This window comes from Sorex araneus, chromosome 3 (assembly GCF_027595985.1).
Source record: "Sorex araneus isolate mSorAra2 chromosome 3, mSorAra2.pri, whole genome shotgun sequence".
NCBI classification, from domain to species: domain Eukaryota; kingdom Metazoa; phylum Chordata; class Mammalia; order Eulipotyphla; family Soricidae; genus Sorex; species Sorex araneus.
In genome coordinates, this window is record NC_073304.1 from 213,500,672 (window position 1) to 213,518,618 (window position 17,947).

Consider the following 17,947-nt stretch of genomic DNA (forward strand, 5'->3'; position numbering starts at 1 on the left):
GGGATCCCGTGCCACCTTCATCCCAGAACCTGGGCCCAGGGTAGCTACTGCCTGAGCCAGGCTCCTGACTTGTCCTGGTAGTGCCGTGCCTGCCCCTCCTGCCTTCAGAAGGGACTGGCAGGGACAGCCTGGGGACTCCTGTACTTCATACTCCCACACCCGGCCTCTGCCCACCCCCCGCCACCTCCCACAGGCCCAGCTACTGGGCTCTGCTCAGGGCTCCCTTCTTAGAACGAGGAGTCTCTGGTTGCCCTGGAAACCGGGCCCATGGGCCACAAGCTACAAAAGCCACTGCCGGGGCCCTCCACCTCCCTCTCAAGGAATGACTGCAGCCTTGGGGGCCCATCAAGCCCCCCCCACCCCATTGTTCTCTTTGGTCCGAATCCTGATCTTGACCTCAAAGCTCTGAAGTCTCAGAAAACCCCAGCTTCTGGCTGAGTGGAACCCAGCAGGGCTGGGGTACTCAGCCTGGACTGGGGCGTGGTGGGGCGGGGCAGGGCAGAGGAGGGCCTCACCCCCATCTGTCTCCTGATATCCTTGGCAGGTCCGGCATCCTGCAACGGCTCAGGTCACCACGGGATGGTGGGTGGGTGGGACAAGTTGTACTGCAGCATCCAAAGGAGCAGCACTGGGGGGCCCTGAGCCGGCCTGTCTAGGAGGCAGAGCCCCAACCCACACCCTGGATTCGGGGCCAGAAGGGCTCCCTGCAGGCAGCACTCAGTGACTGGGCGTGGGGTACAGGGCCAGGGGGTGGCTGAAAGCGGGAGCGAATGGCCTGCCAGGAAGCTGGCGAGACACCAGAGCAGGCACCGTTACCAGCCTGGGCTGAACCTTCGTGCCAGGCGGCTGTTTTGATTACTACTAGGCCTAATATGCCAACCCCAGGTGTTGTCCTTTTCTTAATTGAAGAGGTAATGCTGAAAAAACGACAGCGCTGCAATCAGAGCTGGAGTCAGCTGCCGACACCTCCCTCCCTCGGGGCTGCTGTGTTGGCTCCTCCAGGGCACCTGCTACGGGAGGGGCCGCGCTAGGAAACAGGCCGCCAGGCCCTACTTCACAGCTAGGACCGTGGCCGTGTTGATTCTCTGCTTTCCACCTTTCCCCAGGTGCTGAGTGAAGGCAGTCGAGGCCTAGGTAGACCCCATGCTGCATGCGGCTGGGGGCGGGGCCGCCCTCTCCTGGCTTGGAGTGACAGGCGGCAGCTTTCCAAGCCCAGACAAGGGCTGAGTGATGCTGAAGGTCTGAGCAGCCACTCTCCCCTCAGCGTGGGGTGATTGCCGGGTGCTCGTGCTGGCCGGGCAGGATGGGGGACTGTGGGGTGGGGCCCTTCCAGGCCTTGGCTGCTCCCGCTTCTCAAGAGACAAGCTCCAAGGGCTTCCAAGCTGTGGCTGGGATTGTATATTCTTGAGCTCTCTGGGGCTGGGTGGGAGGGGAAAGAAGGGGTGGGGGGTGGGCGGGGGAAGTCCTCTGGGGTCAGATAGTACAGAAGGTAATGTGCTTGCCCACGTGGTCCCTAGAACCCCCTGCACACTGCAGGGGCCACTTCTGAGCAGAGAGTAGGCCCTAACACCGAAGTGGCTTAACAGACCCCCTCTCCCGCCCCGCCAGGTCAGGATAAGGGGATCTCTGGCATTGCCAATCAGGAGGGAGCTACGTGGTGTGTCCCTCTGGCTTCTGTGCTTTTGGGGGGAGAAGGGTGCACACCCAGCAACGCTCAGGGTTTACTCCTGGCTCTGTACTCAGGAATCACTCCTGGCAGTGCTTGGGGGACCATATGGGATGCTGGGGATTGAACCTGGGCCGGCTGCATGCAAGGCAAAGGTCCTGCCTTCTGTATTATTGCTCTGCTTCCCGGACTTCTGGATTTTTAAAAATTCCTTTTCCCTTGGCGTAGTAACAGTGGAGGTTACAATGACCAGGGGTGCTCACCGGGGCAGGCACAAGAGACTGCAGTGCTCAGAGGCTCACACATGTGCTGGCGAGGGCCACACCAGCACTGCTGCTTGCGTATCTTTCTAGCTACAGTGCTCACGGAGGGCGGGGTGGGGTTACTGTCACCTCCCTCTCCCGTGGCACTCACACCTCTAGCTTGGTGCTGCCAGAAATCACTTTATGTTGCTGGAATCACAGAGCTGTTGGGCTCATGCTCACACGCAGAGGGCTTGAAGGCAGGTGCGCTGAGCTCCTGCCCGGCCCTCTGGAACCCAGATGGATTCTAAGCCAGTCCCACCGGGCGGGGTTGGAGCCATCCCCTTCTCACGGCCAAGAAAGGCCCAGCGGCAGTGACTCCCGGCTCCAGGAGAAAAGAGAGGCCCGTTAGAGAGATAGAGATATATTTCCTCTGTTGCATATTTCAGACTTCACACTGGGCTTCAGGCACGATGCTGCTCCAGGTTTGTCAGAGCGTCGCGGCAGGGTCGTCCCCCCCTGCCCGGGAGCCCGGCCCTGGCAGTCCTGGGGTCCCGTCTCCCAGTGAGGGCCAGGGGGTGCTGGAAAGCCCTCAAACCAGCCCTGTCCCCCCTCTTCTTTGATCCCCTGGACAAGGGAAGCTGTCCGCTAGAGCCAGCTCTGCAGTGCTCCCCTGGGCCGGGAGCCTGGCATGGCGTGTGCACCCAGACGAAGCCTCGGCCCTGAGCACCACAGGCACCAGCCAGGGAGGGCCCTGAGGGCGAGGCGGGCCAGGCCTCCCCCGGAGTCGCTGCAGATGGGCACGCCGGCCCCTGACCTCCGGAGCCACGGCCCACTTCTGGGGCTGCTGAGCCCTATTGCACATCTTTGTTCCCGAGCCTCCCCCCGCCGCCTGCTTTCCTTTGCAGAGAAAGAACACCTAGAGCAGGAGGCGAGGAAGAGCAGGGCGTGAGTGCTGGGCCCGTCTCCCCGCCGCCCTGCCCTCCCCGGCTCCCGGCAGGCCCTGAGTCGGGCCTTCCTTCCCTGCCGTCTGCGCGGTTCTCCATGGCTTGCGTGGTGGGCTGCCTGCCCTCTGGCTCTCGCCGGCGTGGGGGGCCACCACCCCTCCGCGGCCAGTAAGGTGCGATTCCCCGGTCCTCCGAGGTGCTGGCTCGGCCCTGCTACCTGAGGCGACCGTCCGCTTTGACAGGCCCCAGCTCTGACTTGGGGTCGGGGAACAGGGAGCTCCAGCTGGTCTGCCGGCAGAGCCGCAGGGAGGGGCAGGCGGAGGGGCCCGTGGCGCACAGTCCGGCCACAGACCAGAAGTCCCCCAGGGCCCCGTCTGTCCAGGCCTCGAGCGCCGGGCCCGTGAGCTGCGCGTGCCGGCGGGCGGCCTCCTCGGCGGGCCCCGGCTGCGGCAGGTTCAGGACGCTGCGCAGGCCCTGGAAACTCTGCTCCATGTACTCGTTGCGGGGGGGCCCGGCGTGCAGCCAGCTGGCGTCATCTGTGGGGGGCAGAGTCGGCAGTCAGCACAACCGCCCCATGACTCCACCCCAACTCCTGCCCCTCCACGCCCTCGGAGGGGTCTCGGTGACCACAGGACTCTGTGAAACCAAGACAGGAACTCCCTCAACTGCCCCCCTGAGGGCTGGAGTGCGGGCACTTCAGAAAAGGATGTTGGGGCCGGAGCGATAGCACAGCAGGTAGGGCGTTTGCCTTGCACGCGGCCAACCCGGGTTCGATCCCTGGCATCCCATTATGGCCCCCCAAGTACCGCCAGGAGTGGTTCCTGAGTGCAAAGCCAGGAGTAACCCCTGAGCATCGCTGGGTGTGACCCAAAAAGAAAAATAAATAAATAAATAGAAAAGGACATTACTTTCCAGAAACATCTGGCTCGGTCACTCCTGCACCCTCCAGGGGTCCCCTGAGCCCTCGGAGGCTCCAGCAGTGGGTCCTGCCGCTCTGCCAGCCTTGCTCCCACCCCCAGCACCCCCCACACCGACACCCGGAGTTGCTGCTGCCCTCACCAGACCCCAGCTCAACCCCCCAGACTCGGCTCCCGTCACTACCACCGTCTCGTGCGTCCATTCCTCATCCAGCTGCGAGTTCTGGGAGAACGGGGGTGCAGCCCGGGCCCTCCCCCAGGGCCCACCACGTACCCCACTCAATGCCCTTCCTCCCTGGGCTTCCCCCATTACCCCCACCTCTAACAGGATGTGGCTGGGGCAGGGAAACACCAGCTCCCCACATCTCCTGGGGGCAGAGATCCCGGAGAGACGCCCTGCTCCCTCAGCCACTGCCTACCTGGCCATGTTCCACACCGGGAGGGCCCCCAGGAGCTGCCGGCCCCCAAAACATGGACTGTGGGGCACCCAGAGGCCTTGGAGACTTTGCATGGCAGAGAAGCAGGGCCGGAGGGGCTGACAAACTATAGCTAAAGGCTGGGGGCACGGCCACGAGGGCCTCGGGGAGAAGCCACTCTGGGCTGCCCTGCAGGGGCGTGTCCAGTCGCTGCCCCCTCAGCTGGTCCGCGAGGCTCCCTGCCTCCTGCATCACACATGCGCAGACCTCAACTCAGGGAGGAAGACAGAGACAAGCAAGGGGGCCAGAACACCGGAAAGGGGTGAAAGCCCTGCTCCAAGGCTGGCCCGCCCGCAGCGCCCTTTCCCCACAGTGCAGGCCGGCTCCCGGACACGCCCCACTGCAGGCGTCCCGGGACGGCCTGGGTGCGGGACGGGCGGCAGCGCCTCACCTTTCCTGAGAGGTAGTTTGCGGTTGAAGGTCAGGGGCAGCACAAGGAAGCGGATCTCGCCCAGCGGTTCCCAGAACTGGAGCAGACGGACAGTCCAGGCCCCGGGCCGCAGGGGCCGGCTCAGCGGCGGCTTGTACTGAGTGACCTCGGTGTCCGCGTTCACAGCAATGTCGTAAGACGTGGCCACCACGTAGGTGGGGTCGATCCACACCACAGTGACGGTGAGGTTGGGGCCTCGGGCCCAGCGCTGCATGGCCACAGGCTCATCCAGAGGCCCCAGCAACCCCCCAAAGTTCCGGAAAAGGCGCTCTTTGGGGTCCCACTCGGTGCCGACCTGTAGGGAGGGAGGCGGCTGGGCAGGAGCCGGGGAAGAGCCTTCCCTCTACTCTGGTGCTGCCTCTAACTCCCTGTGCGACGCGGGCCTGCCGCTGTCTCTCTCTGGGCCTCAGTTTCCCCATCTGTAAAAACGAAGGGTTGGACTGCATCTGGACGCTCCCCCCGGCCCTGGGATCTGCAGGAGGTGCCTGTTCTGATGGTCCCGCAGCAGCAAGGGACAGTCAGGCCCTACCCGGTACCACCCCACACAAAGCTACTAAGACGGAAGAAACACCCCGAAACCTAACTGCGACCTCCAAGCCTCCCCAGAGGAAAATCCCTGTGGTCAGGGACAGGCCTGGGTCCTCCGCTCCCTGCCTCGGCCCCCAGATGGGATGAGCTCCTGCGTGCGGGGATCAGGTGGGGGGGCCGCACCGCAGCTGCCATCTCTGGAGAGGAAAAGCCGGAATGACCCCCTCCCACCCCTCTTCCCGACGATCCAGAATCTTGCGGGGTGAAGGGTTGGGGGGGCGGTGCAGGGGAGGGGTGTCAAGAGAAAGTAAGGGGGAGGCTTGTCCCACCTCCAAACTCTGCAGCCGGCTGGCCTGGTCACTCCGCCTCAACAGCTTCAGCGACCCCTGCGGCATCAGCCACATCTCCAGCGTCTCTGCCGGCCCTTGCGCTGCGGGCTGCGCCGCCTGCGTCACCAGGTAGCCCTGGAAATGGTCGTCATAGAAATACAGGTGCACGCTGGACGGCAAGCCCCTGGGCTCAAACCTAAGAAGGTTCCAGCAGGGAGAGAGGGAGATGCCGTCAGCACACCCGGCCGGGGGAGTCCCGGCCGCAGGGCCCGGCCTGTGCCCCGGGGCCGCAGCGCTCCGGAAGGGGGACCTCACCTGCAGCGGGGCGCAGCCTGCGGGGGCGCGGCCGTTGCCGCCTGGCGCAGGCCCAGGCGGGCGAAGGCCGTGTAGGCGGTGAGTGCCACATCGCTGAGCGCGCCCGCGCCGTCGGCCGCATCGTGCACGTTCTCCCAGTAGGCCCTGAGCGCCGGCGTGTCGGGCGGGTAGCTGCCGTACAGGTGCGAGTCCAGGATCTCCAGCACCTCCTGGTTCACGGTGGACTCGAACTTCCGGGCAAAGAAGGTGGGTCTGGAGACTTGCTGCAGCGGGAGAGGCAGGTGGTGAGGGGGTGTGGGGGGTGGGGAGCGGAGGACCACTCCACCCCACCCTCGTGCAGGCAGAAAAGGCACCAGATTCTCTCATTGGCCCCCCTGCGCCCCCCCGGTGTTTTTTTTTTCCCTTTCCCCTGAACTTCCAGGAGCACTGGCTCCAGATCCCACAGCCCGGCCCTCCGGCACCCCGCCTGCTGCTCTGATTGGCTCCTGCAGGAGGGGCCACAGCACACAACCCAGCCTTCGCAGCTCCACTCAGTAACCAGGGTTTCACTGAGCTTTGGGGACCACACCTGGGGGTGCGTGGGGGTTACTCCCAGCTCAGCATTTGGGGGTGCAGGTGAGTCATGGGGTGACAGGGATCAAACCCAAAGCGCCAACGTACGAAAGCATGTGCTCCAGCCCTTTGAGCCATCGCCCCGTCGCCCCGATCCACTTTTTTTTTTTAATTTTTGTTTTTTTGCTTTTTGGGTCATACCTAGCAATGCACAGGGGTTACTCCTGGCTCTGCGCTCAGGAATTACCCCTGGCTGTGCTCGGGGGACCATATGGGATGCTGGGAATCGAACCCGGATCTGCCGAGTGCAAGGCAAATGCCCTACCCGCTGTGCTATCGCTCCAGCCCCTCCACCTTTTTTTTTTTTTACTTTTGGTTTTTGTGCCACACCCAGACGATGCTCAGGGGTTACTCCTGGCTCTAAGCTCAGGAATTACTGCTGGCCGTGTTTGGGGGACCATATGGGATGCAGAGGATCGGACCCTGGTAAGTCAAGGCAAACTCAAGTCAAGTGCAAGGCAAGCTCCTTATCTCCTGTGCTATGGCTCTGGCCCACCCATTGCTAACATTTTTGTTTGTTTGTTTTGGAGTCACACCCAGTGGTGCTTGGGGCTACTCAAAGCCTGGTGCTCAGGAGACCAGACAGTGCTGTGGAGCAGAACCCGGGCCTTTCCCTCCAGCCATGAGCCACGTCCCGGGCCCACCCTTTATTGCTGTGGTGCAAACGCTCCCGGTCTTCTGTCCTGGTGAAGACCCGAGGGAGGCCTTTCGGGGACCGTGCTGGGGGTGCTGGGGGCCCACCTGCAGCCGGAGGATGTCCTGTGGCTTAAAGTCGTTGGGGGAGCAGCCGCACCAGTCCACGATGTGCTTGTACTGGCACTTGCAGCCCAGCTTGCGGTTCCAGTTGGTGACCCGCAGGTTATTGTCCACGAGGCTCTCGCAGGCAGGGCTGTTCTCCAGCACGGTGTGGAAGAAGGACTGTGGGGGGTGTGGGTGAGCCACGGGCCCTGTCCCCTCCTCCCCCCCCGCCCCCCCCGCTCAGCCCAGGACCGAGTCCCCCACCTCGGCAGGGAGTAGTGTGTACGTGTAGAACTGGCGCAGCTGGGCCACGAGCGGGTCGTCCGTGTACACCACGTACTCCACAAAGCTGCGCGTGAGCACAAACCAGTCGGAGCCACCATCCACCACGATGCCCGCTGGGATCTGCCGCTCACCCAGGCGCCACATGTGTGAGTCACACTCATGGAACAGACGGTCCAGGCCCTGCTTCTTGATAAACCTGCAGGGAGGGTTGAGGGGGAAAGGGCGGCACTGAACATCACTGAGCATCTTCCGGCGGCTGGGGTGGGGTGGGGGAACCCAGCACAACCTATCGCCAACTAACCTGCCACCAGTAGACCCAGGGCCAGGCCCCCCCACCCCCAGCCCCTGCCTCACCTAGAGTTGTCCCGGCCATGGGACTTGAGGAAATTCTTGTCTCGGTTCTTCGACAGGAAAGCCACCAGCTCCTCATTGGTCCTGGGGGGATGGGGTACAGGCAGTGTGTGTGCGTGGGGCTCCGCCACCAGCCCAGAGGAGCCTCCCTCCTGCACCTGGGCGCCTCTGGTCACACACACAAACCCCAGCTAAGGCCCTGAGGATGTCCTCTCATCCTTCCACCGTACCGTGCTGTCCAGCCCAGCACCCCCCGGACAGACCTCTGGCTCCTTCTCCCCCTGTCCCTCCCGCTCAACCCTTGGACCGTCTTTTACTGGTCAGTCCCCGACAACTCGCCAACGGCCCCACAGCTTGGGCTGTGGCGGGTCCCAGAACGGGTGTTGTGGGGGGGGGGAAGTGTCCCAGCAGGCCCCACCCCCACCCCCGGGGTTGCAGAGCATGTGGGCACACCTGGTTGGGTAGTCGGTGGCGCTGAGGTTGATGAAGAAGTCCCAGGCCCAGCCCGGCACCTCCAGCAGGTCCCGCATGCTCCGCAGGTACATCCTCAGCAGGCTGGCCCCGCCCCAGATGGTGACCATGCGCCAGGGGGTGACCCGCACGTTGTCGTACTGCTGGGCCAGCGCCACCACCTCGCGATGCAGGTAGTTGGAGCGCTGTGGGGAGCCGGATGGGGCTGGCGCTCAGTGGTCACAGTGGGGCCCTGGGGGGACATCCACCAGCCCCCCACCCCCCACCTCGGGGTACAAAACGGAGCAAGCAGGGCCCCGGGGCTCCTGCTCCCCCATCCCAGGGCCATCTGAGTGGGATGTCGGCCCCCTCACCCAAACACCCCTGTATGGGGGCTGGAGCAATAGCACAGCGGGTAGGGCGTTTGCCCTGCACGCGGCCGACCCGGGTTTGATTCCCAGCATCCCATATGGTCCCCTGTGCACCGCCAGGAGTAATTCCTGAGTGCAGAGCCAGGAGTAATCCCTGTGCAGCGCCAGGTGTGACCCCCAAAAAAGCAAAACAAAAAACCCCCAACACCCCAGTACCTTGTCCACGTGGATGTAGAAGAAGTGCTGCGCGTGGTACACGGCCTTGAGGAGCCGCTTCAGCTGGCGCACAGCCCGGCCGTGCACCACCAGCATGTAAGCAATGCGAACCCGGGCGCCGGCCAGGGGCTGCTGGGCCCGGCTCTCGTCCCACTGGATGCCGGGGCTCATCTTCCCTGCAGGGAGACCGGGAGCACTGAGGGAGGCCCTCCCCAGCGCCCAGGGCAGGGCTGAGACAGGAAGTGGGGCGTAGTCGGTTGGGGGGGATCTGCCTTCCCGAGAAATCTCCACGGGGGCCTGGCACTGCGGGGTCCCCGTCCTACCTCTGCCAGGGCCCCCGCACACTGCCCTTCCCCCCACGCCCGTCCCTTACCAGGCAGCTGGCAGTGGCGGGGCACTGTCTTGGGCATGAGGCTCCCGGCCTGGTGCAGGCACACCACGTTGGCGATCTCCTGCTGGCACTGCTTGGAGCTGGCCCGGGCCAGCGCAGAAAGTGCATCTTTGCCCACGATCTCACACTTGGGGGTGAAACCATTGTCCGTGGGCTGGGGGGCGCCCTCCACACTCCCTGTGTCTCCGTGCGGAGGGAAGCCGGCGGCCCCACCCAGCGCCTCCCCTGCGGCGGCCCCGCTGAGGTTCTGGCGGTGGGGGGCCTCGGGGGGCTGGGCGGGGGGCACCCGCCAGCTGGCTCTGTGCCGGCTGGTTACCGCCCGAACCACTTTGGCCACGGGCACTCCTGGGCTCTCGGCACGGGCCCGCCAGCGCCCGTGCCTCCTGCCCGCGCTGCCCCGCCGCCCCGCCGAACTGTCCGTGTCTTTGGATCCCTCGCCGGTATCCAGCGGCCGTGGCTTCCTCTGCCTTCCTTTCTGAAAGACAAGCAGATGTGGGTCAGCGGGGCGGCCACTGTCCTGTCCTCCGGCACCCTGTGGCTGGGGTCCCACAGCGCCCTCTCTCCATCAGGCAGCCCACAGGGCACCCCGTCTCCTTTGTCTTGTGCGTGTGGGGACCCGCGGGGGCCAGGGGCAGACCCAGGCCCACTTCGTGCACAGCCTCCTCAGTGTGCCGGGCTCTCGCTGGCCCTCAGATGCCACGTTGTTCGCTGGTATGAAAGCGAGTGTTGGCACACGTCTCAAGAGAAGGGTGTGGACCCCGTCCCCACGCTCTCCCCTCCCCAGGTTCTCAGAAGGGAAGATTCTGCCATGCAGAGAGGCCAGGGTGAGGGGCTGGAGAGATAGCACAGCGGGTAGGGCGTTTGCCTTGCACGCGGCCGACCCGGGTTCTAATCCCAGCATCCCATATGGTCCCCTGAGCACCACCAGGAGTAATTCCTGAGTGAAGAGCCAGGAGTAACCCCTGTGCATCGCCAGGTGTGACCCAAAAACCAAAAAAAAAAAAAACCAGAGAGGCCAGGGTGAGCCCGGAGTCCCCCAGCCTCCCCGGGGTTCTCTGAGAAGCACAGTCAGTGCGGGAGACACAGTGGGTTCACCCCGGGGGGGTGACGGTAGAGCTGGAAGAGCCCTGGGCCCACTGGGCACAGACAGTCCTGCGCAAGGGGCCTGGGCACAGAGCCTTCTGCCACCGCCGTGGGTGCACAGGCTGGGGGCTGCATCTGCAGGTGCTGCCCCGGAACATGGCTTCAGTTTCCCCCCACCCCCCTCCCAACTCCCCGACCCCCTCTGCACCCGAGCAATGCAGCCCCGGCAAGCACTACCAGGAACATCTCAAATTCATGGCATTTGGTGATGCAGGGAGGTGGGGGTGGAGAGGAAGGAAGGGGGATTCTGAACTAACACCTACAGTTGCCACATTTTTTTTTAGTGACCACCACATTGTTGTAAGACCCCACCCCGCCCCTGCATGGGGCCACAAGCCCCAGTCAAGACAGCAAGCCTTGAGTGTGTGCACCCACCTTCTTCCCCAGCTCATCCCACTGGACCCCCCAGCCCCCACTTGACCAAATCCCAGCAGTCAAGATGGGCCCAGACTAAATCCATCCTGTCCTCTGGCGGACCGGGGTTCCCAGAGACTGTCATGTTAGCCCACCGTCTCCAGCGTCCAGTGGGGGTGTCTGGCACCCAGGGATGTCTGCATGGTCTCTGGTAGCAGAGCTGCGGGAAGGAAGGAGCTCAAGGTACTGTGTGACACTGAGGTCAGCGGTGCTCTGGCCTAGCCCAGTCATACCCTGCAGTTACTCTGGCCTAGCTCAGTCATACCCTGCAGTTACTCTGGCCTAGCTCAGTCATACTCTGCAGTTACTCTGGCCTAGCCCAGTCACACACCCTGCAGTTACTATGGCCTAGCTCAGTCATACCCTGCAGTTACTCTGGCCTAGCTCAGTCATACCCTGCAGTTACTCTGGCCTAGCCCAGTCATACCCCTATAGTTACTCTGGTCTAGCCCAGTCATACCCTGCAGTTACTCTGGCCTAGCCCAGTCATACCCTGCAGTTACTCTGGCCTAGCCCAGTCATACCCCTGCAGTTACTCTGGCCTAGCCCAGTCATACCCCTACAGTTACTCTGGTCTAGCCCAGTCATACCCCTACAGTTACTCTGGCCTAGCCCAGTCATACCCCTGCAGTTACTCTGGCCTAGCCCAGTCATACCCTGCAGTTACTCTGGCCTAGCCCAGTCATACCCTGCAGTTACTCTGGCCTAGCTCAGTCATACCCTGCAGTTACTGTGGCCTAGCTCAGTCATACACCTGTAGTTACTCTGGCCTAGCCCAGTCATACCCCTGCAGTTACTCTGGCCTAGCCCAGTCATACCCTGCAGTTACTCTGGCCGAGCCCAGTCATACCCTGCAGTTACTCTGGCCTAGCCCAGTCATACCCTGCAGTTACTCTGGCCTAGCCCAGTCATACCCTGCAGTTACTCGGGGCTGTTCCCAGGCTGTAAGAGTCCCGGGTGAGGGGTGAGTGTATGTGAGAAGGAGCAGGGTTCTCGGTCCCTGCTGATCTCCATCCTGCAGCCACCCGCTCTCCCTGGCCTCCACACACCCACACTCACGCCTCCCCACAGTCCTCACTCCCAGCCCCTCACCCCGACCCCTTCCTCTTCTGGAAGGCCCTTCTTTAGCCTCCTGGTCCTTTCTGACCCACTCCCCACCTCTCAGGTGAACAGAGGGGTTCCCCTTGCCCTACCACTTTAGGTGGCTTCACTCTGCCTCTAAGTTCCTCTCTGGCAGGCCCTGCCCCCCAGACCTATCAGGGGGCTAACTGCCACCCTCCCTGACCTCTCCCCAGGGGCGTCTCCAACCCCCAAGTCCAGACCTGAGCTCTGATCTCCCTCTCCAGCCTGGCCCAACTTTGGTCTCACCGAGTTCAGCGAACCATGCGTCCACCTTCCAAAGATGTAAAGGGGTCAGCAGTGACTACTGCCCTCATGCTCTACACTGGTTCCTCATGATGTCAGCCCTCTGGGGCACCTCCATCACCTGACCCCAACCCGGGACAGCAGGGACCCTGCCCCTACTCTGGTTCCCCTCCCCGCCCCCACCAGCCACTTATCATCACTGAGCCGCGGTCCCCTGTAGAAATAGCCCAAATCTCCCTGAGGGTAACCCGCAAGCCCTCCCCCAGTCTACAAGGGCCGTGGCTATCGCTGTTGCCCAGTCCCTTATCTTTCTTTTGTGGACACACCTGGCAGATCATGGGGGACCATGTGATGCCGGGGCTCTTGCAAGCAAAGCGCACATGTCGGCCCTTCGAGCATCTCCTTCTCTGAGCTCATCCCCCCCAGCCCACCTCGTCTCACTCCCTCCACCCACTGCAACCTGCCCCACCACCCCACCTGACGCTTGCTGACTCCCACAGCTGTCCGACAGCACCTTCCTTGCTTCCTCCTTGCCTGCTTTGCTCAGAAGGTGCCTCCACTGGGCTCACCACCTTCTCTCATCCTAGCCCGGGTCTGTTCCCCGTTCCTGGGGCTCTCCCCACAAGTGCACACTCCCTGTGGATAAGGCTGGGTCTTATTCATCGGGCACTGAGGAGCCCAGAAGACTAGCAATGGGGACCGCTGAGGAAATGTCAGTTACATGGAAGGATGGACAGATGAATGGATGAATAAATGGATGGGTGGATGGATGGATGGATGGATGGATGGATAGATGGACGAACGGGCAGATGGATAAATGGATGGACGGATGGATGGACAGATGGACAGGCGGACGGATAAATGGATGGACAGATGGATGGATGGATGGATGGATGGACGGACGGATAAATGGATGGATGGATGGATGGATGGATGGATGGATGGATGGATGGATGGATGGAAGGACGGACGGACGGATGGATGGAAAAACAAATGAATGGATGAAAGACTGAATGAACAAACAAATGAATGAGCAACTGAATAAAGAAACAAATGAATAAACATATGCCACATTCCCAGCATTGGCTCTGCACCGAATAAGCATCACCCTCAGGCCCATACCGGAAGGGCAGGAGCAAGGAGTGAAATGGGCATTCACTCCTTCAGGGGACGGGCCACGGCCATCAGTTGCTCCGACTGAGTATTCCCTGCCCCTCGCCTTCCTCCATTCTTCTGGGGGACCATGCAAACCCCCAACCCTGAGGCAGAGCCCACTGGACCTCTTAGCATCCCTGCCCTCTGTGCCCAGCTCCTGTCCAGATGTCCGGTCACAGGAGCCCAGAGCATGCCCGCCCACCTGAGGGACATGTGAGCAAGGGAGGGCGGGGGTCAGCCGCAGACCCCACTCTGGACCCACAGTGGGGTGGGCACCCTGACCTGGGCTGCCCCCGGGGACAGGCGACAGACGCAGCCTTCCGTCCCCCTGGGCAGTGTCTGGCCTGGTCATGCAGAAGACAGAGACATGTCCCAGCAGACTGACCGAAGAGCCCAGGGTGCGGGGTGGAAGCCAGGAGACCCAAGTCAGACGCTGATCGGGAGGGCAGGGCCTGGGGCACCAGGCCAGGCTGGCTGCATTGGGGACAGGATCTGGGAGGAGATGGGCATGCTGGTGGCCTGCACTGCAGCAGGAAAGGACAATCCCAGAGGAGGCTGGGGGACCGGGAGCAGCAGCAGGGAGGTGGGGGCCCTCTCCCAGATCAGTCTATTTTTAAAGGGGACCCCCACCCAGGGCTCAGGAACCACTCCTGGCGAACCACCATGGGACCAGAAGGGCTCACCCCTCCAGCCACCCGGTGCTGGGGGCCCCCAGGGCTCGGGGAGTCACGGCACTGGGGATCGAACCTGGGGCCTCAGGCGTGCAAGGCACACTGGGCCATCTCCTGCCCATACAGACACACCAGCTCCCTTCCAGGTGCTCTGCATGGGCCCTGACCGCCACAGCCCGCCTCCCAGCTGAGGGGGCTCTGGAAGCACCGCACCCCCAACCTCCTCTTAGGCCACTCCTCAGAGCCCCTCCCTGTACCCCAGAGAACAGAGAGAGCACCGCGAGACTTAGCCCGCCCGCACCACTCAGCCTTCTCACTCACTGAAACTAAGTGGTGAGTGGATGTTTGGGGAAGCTTTGTGAACGCTAAAACAGCTCTCTGGGCGCTAATGACCAGCCCTGGCTTCCTCCACCCCTGCCCTCCAGAGATGGGAAAGTGGGCAGCCCACAAGCACACCGGATGCCAGTGCTGGAGGAGCCCCCAGGAGCTTGTCGGCTGCACTCAGAACCCAGCCCAGTCCTTGAGGCCACAACGAACCAACCTGGTTCCACCGCACCAGCCCCGCTGCCCAATCTATCAGCCCTGCTCCTCAAGGCCCCAACTCCGCCCTCCTGGCCCCCCGATCTAAAGTTCCCCTCAGCTCCCACACCTGCAGGAGCCCCCAAGCCCCCCAGCTCCTCCACCCTCAGCCTCTGGTTTTCCGAGGCAGCCCAGGGGCCCAGACGTCTCTCCTGTTCCTCTTGTCCTCCAGTCTGCCTTCCCTTCAGCAGCACGGGGCCTGCTACCGAGCAGACAGCTCACAGGGCTGGAATGCTGCGTTGCACACGGGAGGCCTGGGTTCCATCCCCATACCGCACGACCCCCCACCCCCCTGCACCAAGCCAGGAGTAGCCCCTGAGCACTGCTGGTGCCCAGAACACAACCAAGTAGGACTCGGTAAAGAACTGTTGAATGAATTAATGAATGAATGGATGGATGGATGAATTAATTCCTACTTCAGTTGCTATGTTGGGACAAGAAGAGTGATTTCCCAATGGCTTAGCCGATGCCAGGAACTCCGGCAAGTAACTCACAGGCACTGTTTGCATTTACTCTGCACAATCAGCCAACACAGACATGACTACGGTCCCTGTCTTGTGCAAGGGGGAGGGGGGGGACAAGGCTGGTGCCACACCACTGCCGAGTAGCAGCATGGGAACAGAGCAAATTCCACACATTAAATAAGGGGGTGAGGTGGGGTGCCCACTTTTGGAGTCCCCTTCCCGATTAACTATACCACCTCTAGCCTAGACAACAAGGACCCTACCTTGGGTCGTGGGACCGCAGGGAGGGGCTTTTCCCACTCCAGCCCAGGAACTTCTTCCAGTAGCTGGAGGTGTGCGTGGGTGGGTGGGCTACCCTCTTCTCCACCATAGAATGTCAGCAAGGCAGCCTGGACAATCTCTCAAGCCACCCAGGGACTCAGAGTGCCACATAGCTGGAGGCCAGGCTCCCGATGGTCAGCTGCCACTGCTTACATGCTCCGGGGTCAGGAGGTTCCCCTAAGAGACCACAGCCCCATTCCTCTAAATGTCTCAGCCACCGGGAGACAATGTGGCACACAGGCCCGCAACTGAGTTCCGCCTACTCACCGGGGCACACACACCAGCTCCCTCCCCCTTCCCCAAGCCCCCTCTGGAGTTGGCCCCTCCTCGCTGCCCAGGTGGCCCCTGCTCCTGAAATAGGCCACAGCACCTCATCTCCCAGACAGGCTGGGGGGGGGGGGCAGGCAGGGGAAGAGGCGGTGGGGTTCCCAGGCCCTCACTGCCAGATGGAGAAGCCCGAGGGGACATGAGAAGTGAAGAGGTGACTCAGAGTTCCGGATCAAGGGGATGCGCGGCAGGCAGGCAGGCAGGGCAGTCCTGTCCCTGCCCATCCTCCGGTACCCTTCCAGGCACGCTCCAACCTCACCGGACCCCAAGAGCCACCCTGGGAAAGACCTGTCTGGGCCTGCCCTGGGGGCACAGCAGAACAGGGTCTGTCCCTGCTCCAGGGCCTGAGCCCTGCGAGCCCTCGGTGGCGGGTCCCTTTCCCTGAATGCCAGAGGCACGACTCCGACTCCACAATCCCCCCCCACCCCACCCCGCCCCTACCAAGCGCCGCGGCCGTGCCCCCTGCAGGCCCACTCGGTCCGCGGACCCGGGACGAAGCAAGTCACGCCTCGGGCCACCCAGGCTCTCTCGGATCGGGGTCACGCCGCGCTGCCTCGGTTGCTGGACTGAGTTCCACCCCGAGCTCCCTGCAGTCGGGCGCCCCTGCCCAGGGCTCCCGGGCCCCACTCCCCGCCCCCACCCAACTTCAGAAAGTTTGGCCTGGGGCTCCCCACCTCGGAGCGGGCTCGGGCCCCAGCCCCGCCTCCCGGCCCCGCTCGGCGCGCCTGACCTTCACTGCTCCGCGAGCCGGAGACCACCCGACCCGGCCCCGCTCCGCCCGCCCGGGGCCCCCTGCCCGCCCGCGGCCAGGGCCTGCGGGTCACGCACCGCCCCCGCGCGCAGCCCCGGGGCCCGCTCGCGAAGGAAGCGCCCGGGGGACCCGAGGCCGGACTCGCGGCGGCCGCCCGCGCCCTCCACCCACGCGGCCGGTGCCCCACTTGCCCGGCCCCGGCCGCCCGCAGCCCCCGCCAGGACCCCGCGCGCCCCCGCGCCCGGCCTGCCCTCCCGGCCCGCCCGGCCGTCGGAGCACCTCGCCCGGCTCGTCCTCCTCCAGGCCGCTGAAGCTCCACACCACCAGGCCCTGCAGCAGCAGGATGGCCAGCGCGGTGGCGATCGCCAGCTTGTAGCGCCGCACCAGCTTCTGCACCCGCGCGCTCGCCACCATCTTCCTGCCCGGGACGCGGGGCGCGCGCCCAGCCCTGCAACCCGGCCGCGGGCGCGCGCGCGGGCCGAGCCGGCTGCCCCCCTTCCTGGCTCTCGGGGGCGGGGAGAGGGCGGGGTCTGGGCGGGGCCCGAGGGACGGGACGCCGCGCCCCGCCGGCCGGGGGCGGAGCCTCGCGCCTCTTCCTGCGGGGCCCGGGGCCGCCGCCGGCTGCTCCGCGCTCCCGCCGCCCGCACCGGCCGTGCGTCGGGTGCCTGCGTGCGTGCCCCGCCGCTGCCGTGCGCTCCCCCTACGCCGCCGCCGCCCGGGGGCTGCAGACCCTTTGCACCCGGTGCGCAGCGGTCTGCGGCGCGACCTGTCTTGTTTTGCAGCCTGACGTCTCGGGCGGAGCGGGAGCGCGTCCCCGCGCAGAGGAGCTCGGGGCACTGCGTGGAGCTGCTGTCTAGGAGCCGGAGGCCCCGCGAGGCCGCCCCGCAACTTCATCAGCGCCCAGAGGGCTGGATTCATCCTTGCTGGCTTCTACGCCGCAAAGACTCTCTGCTTTGGTAGCTCGCTAGTGGGGCTTGCGAGTTGATTGGAATTTTCAAGTTTCCAGGAAATTGAAATGCTGGTTCGATTGGGCAGGACCACCCTTAGAGAACCAGTAGACCTTGGCTGACTTATGCAGCTGTTCGCTCCCTCCCATCGGCCCCAGGGCCAGACCTTTGAGCTCCGACCTCAGAACTGGCAGGGATGTTTTTTTAAGATCAGGGCTCAGTCTCCTTTGAATCCCCTTAGGCCGACTGAGGACTCGTGGATTCATTGGAATTCCACTGGAAACCCTGTAATGATCAATAAAAGAAAACCCAATATCCGCTGATATCTGCTGATAAGCCCCAACTTCTATCTCAGCAACCCATCCTAATCATTTCCAAGAGCGGGCCTGGTTTGCCTCTGCTGCTAGAGAAACCCAAACTCAAACCCAAACTCAATATTGGAGTGCTCTGTGGAGACAGAGAGATAATGAAGAACAGTTCAGGGCTGGACAGAAAGAACAGTGGACAGGGCGCGGCTGACTCTAATTTGATTCCCCTAATTTCATT

The 17,947-nt window shown here is 63.5% G+C and overlaps 1 protein-coding gene across 1 annotated transcript; it reads right to left on the reverse strand.

The window, feature by feature from the left end:
- Positions 1 to 2,316: 2,316 nt before the first annotated feature.
- On the reverse strand, positions 2,317 to 16,958 carry XYLT2 (xylosyltransferase 2). Its single transcript, XM_055133116.1, has 11 exons — positions 16,734 to 16,958; positions 9,247 to 9,739; positions 8,874 to 9,049; positions 8,290 to 8,492; positions 7,840 to 7,920; positions 7,465 to 7,681; positions 7,204 to 7,380; positions 5,851 to 6,113; positions 5,536 to 5,731; positions 4,640 to 4,973; positions 2,317 to 3,391 (listed from the first exon to the last, which is right to left on the reverse strand). Exons 1-11 carry the CDS (start codon positions 16,866 to 16,868, stop codon positions 3,069 to 3,071), a joined length of 2,598 nt encoding a protein of 865 aa, XP_054989091.1. The 5' UTR covers positions 16,869 to 16,958; the 3' UTR covers positions 2,317 to 3,068.
- Between the last annotated feature and the right edge of the window lie 989 nt (positions 16,959 to 17,947).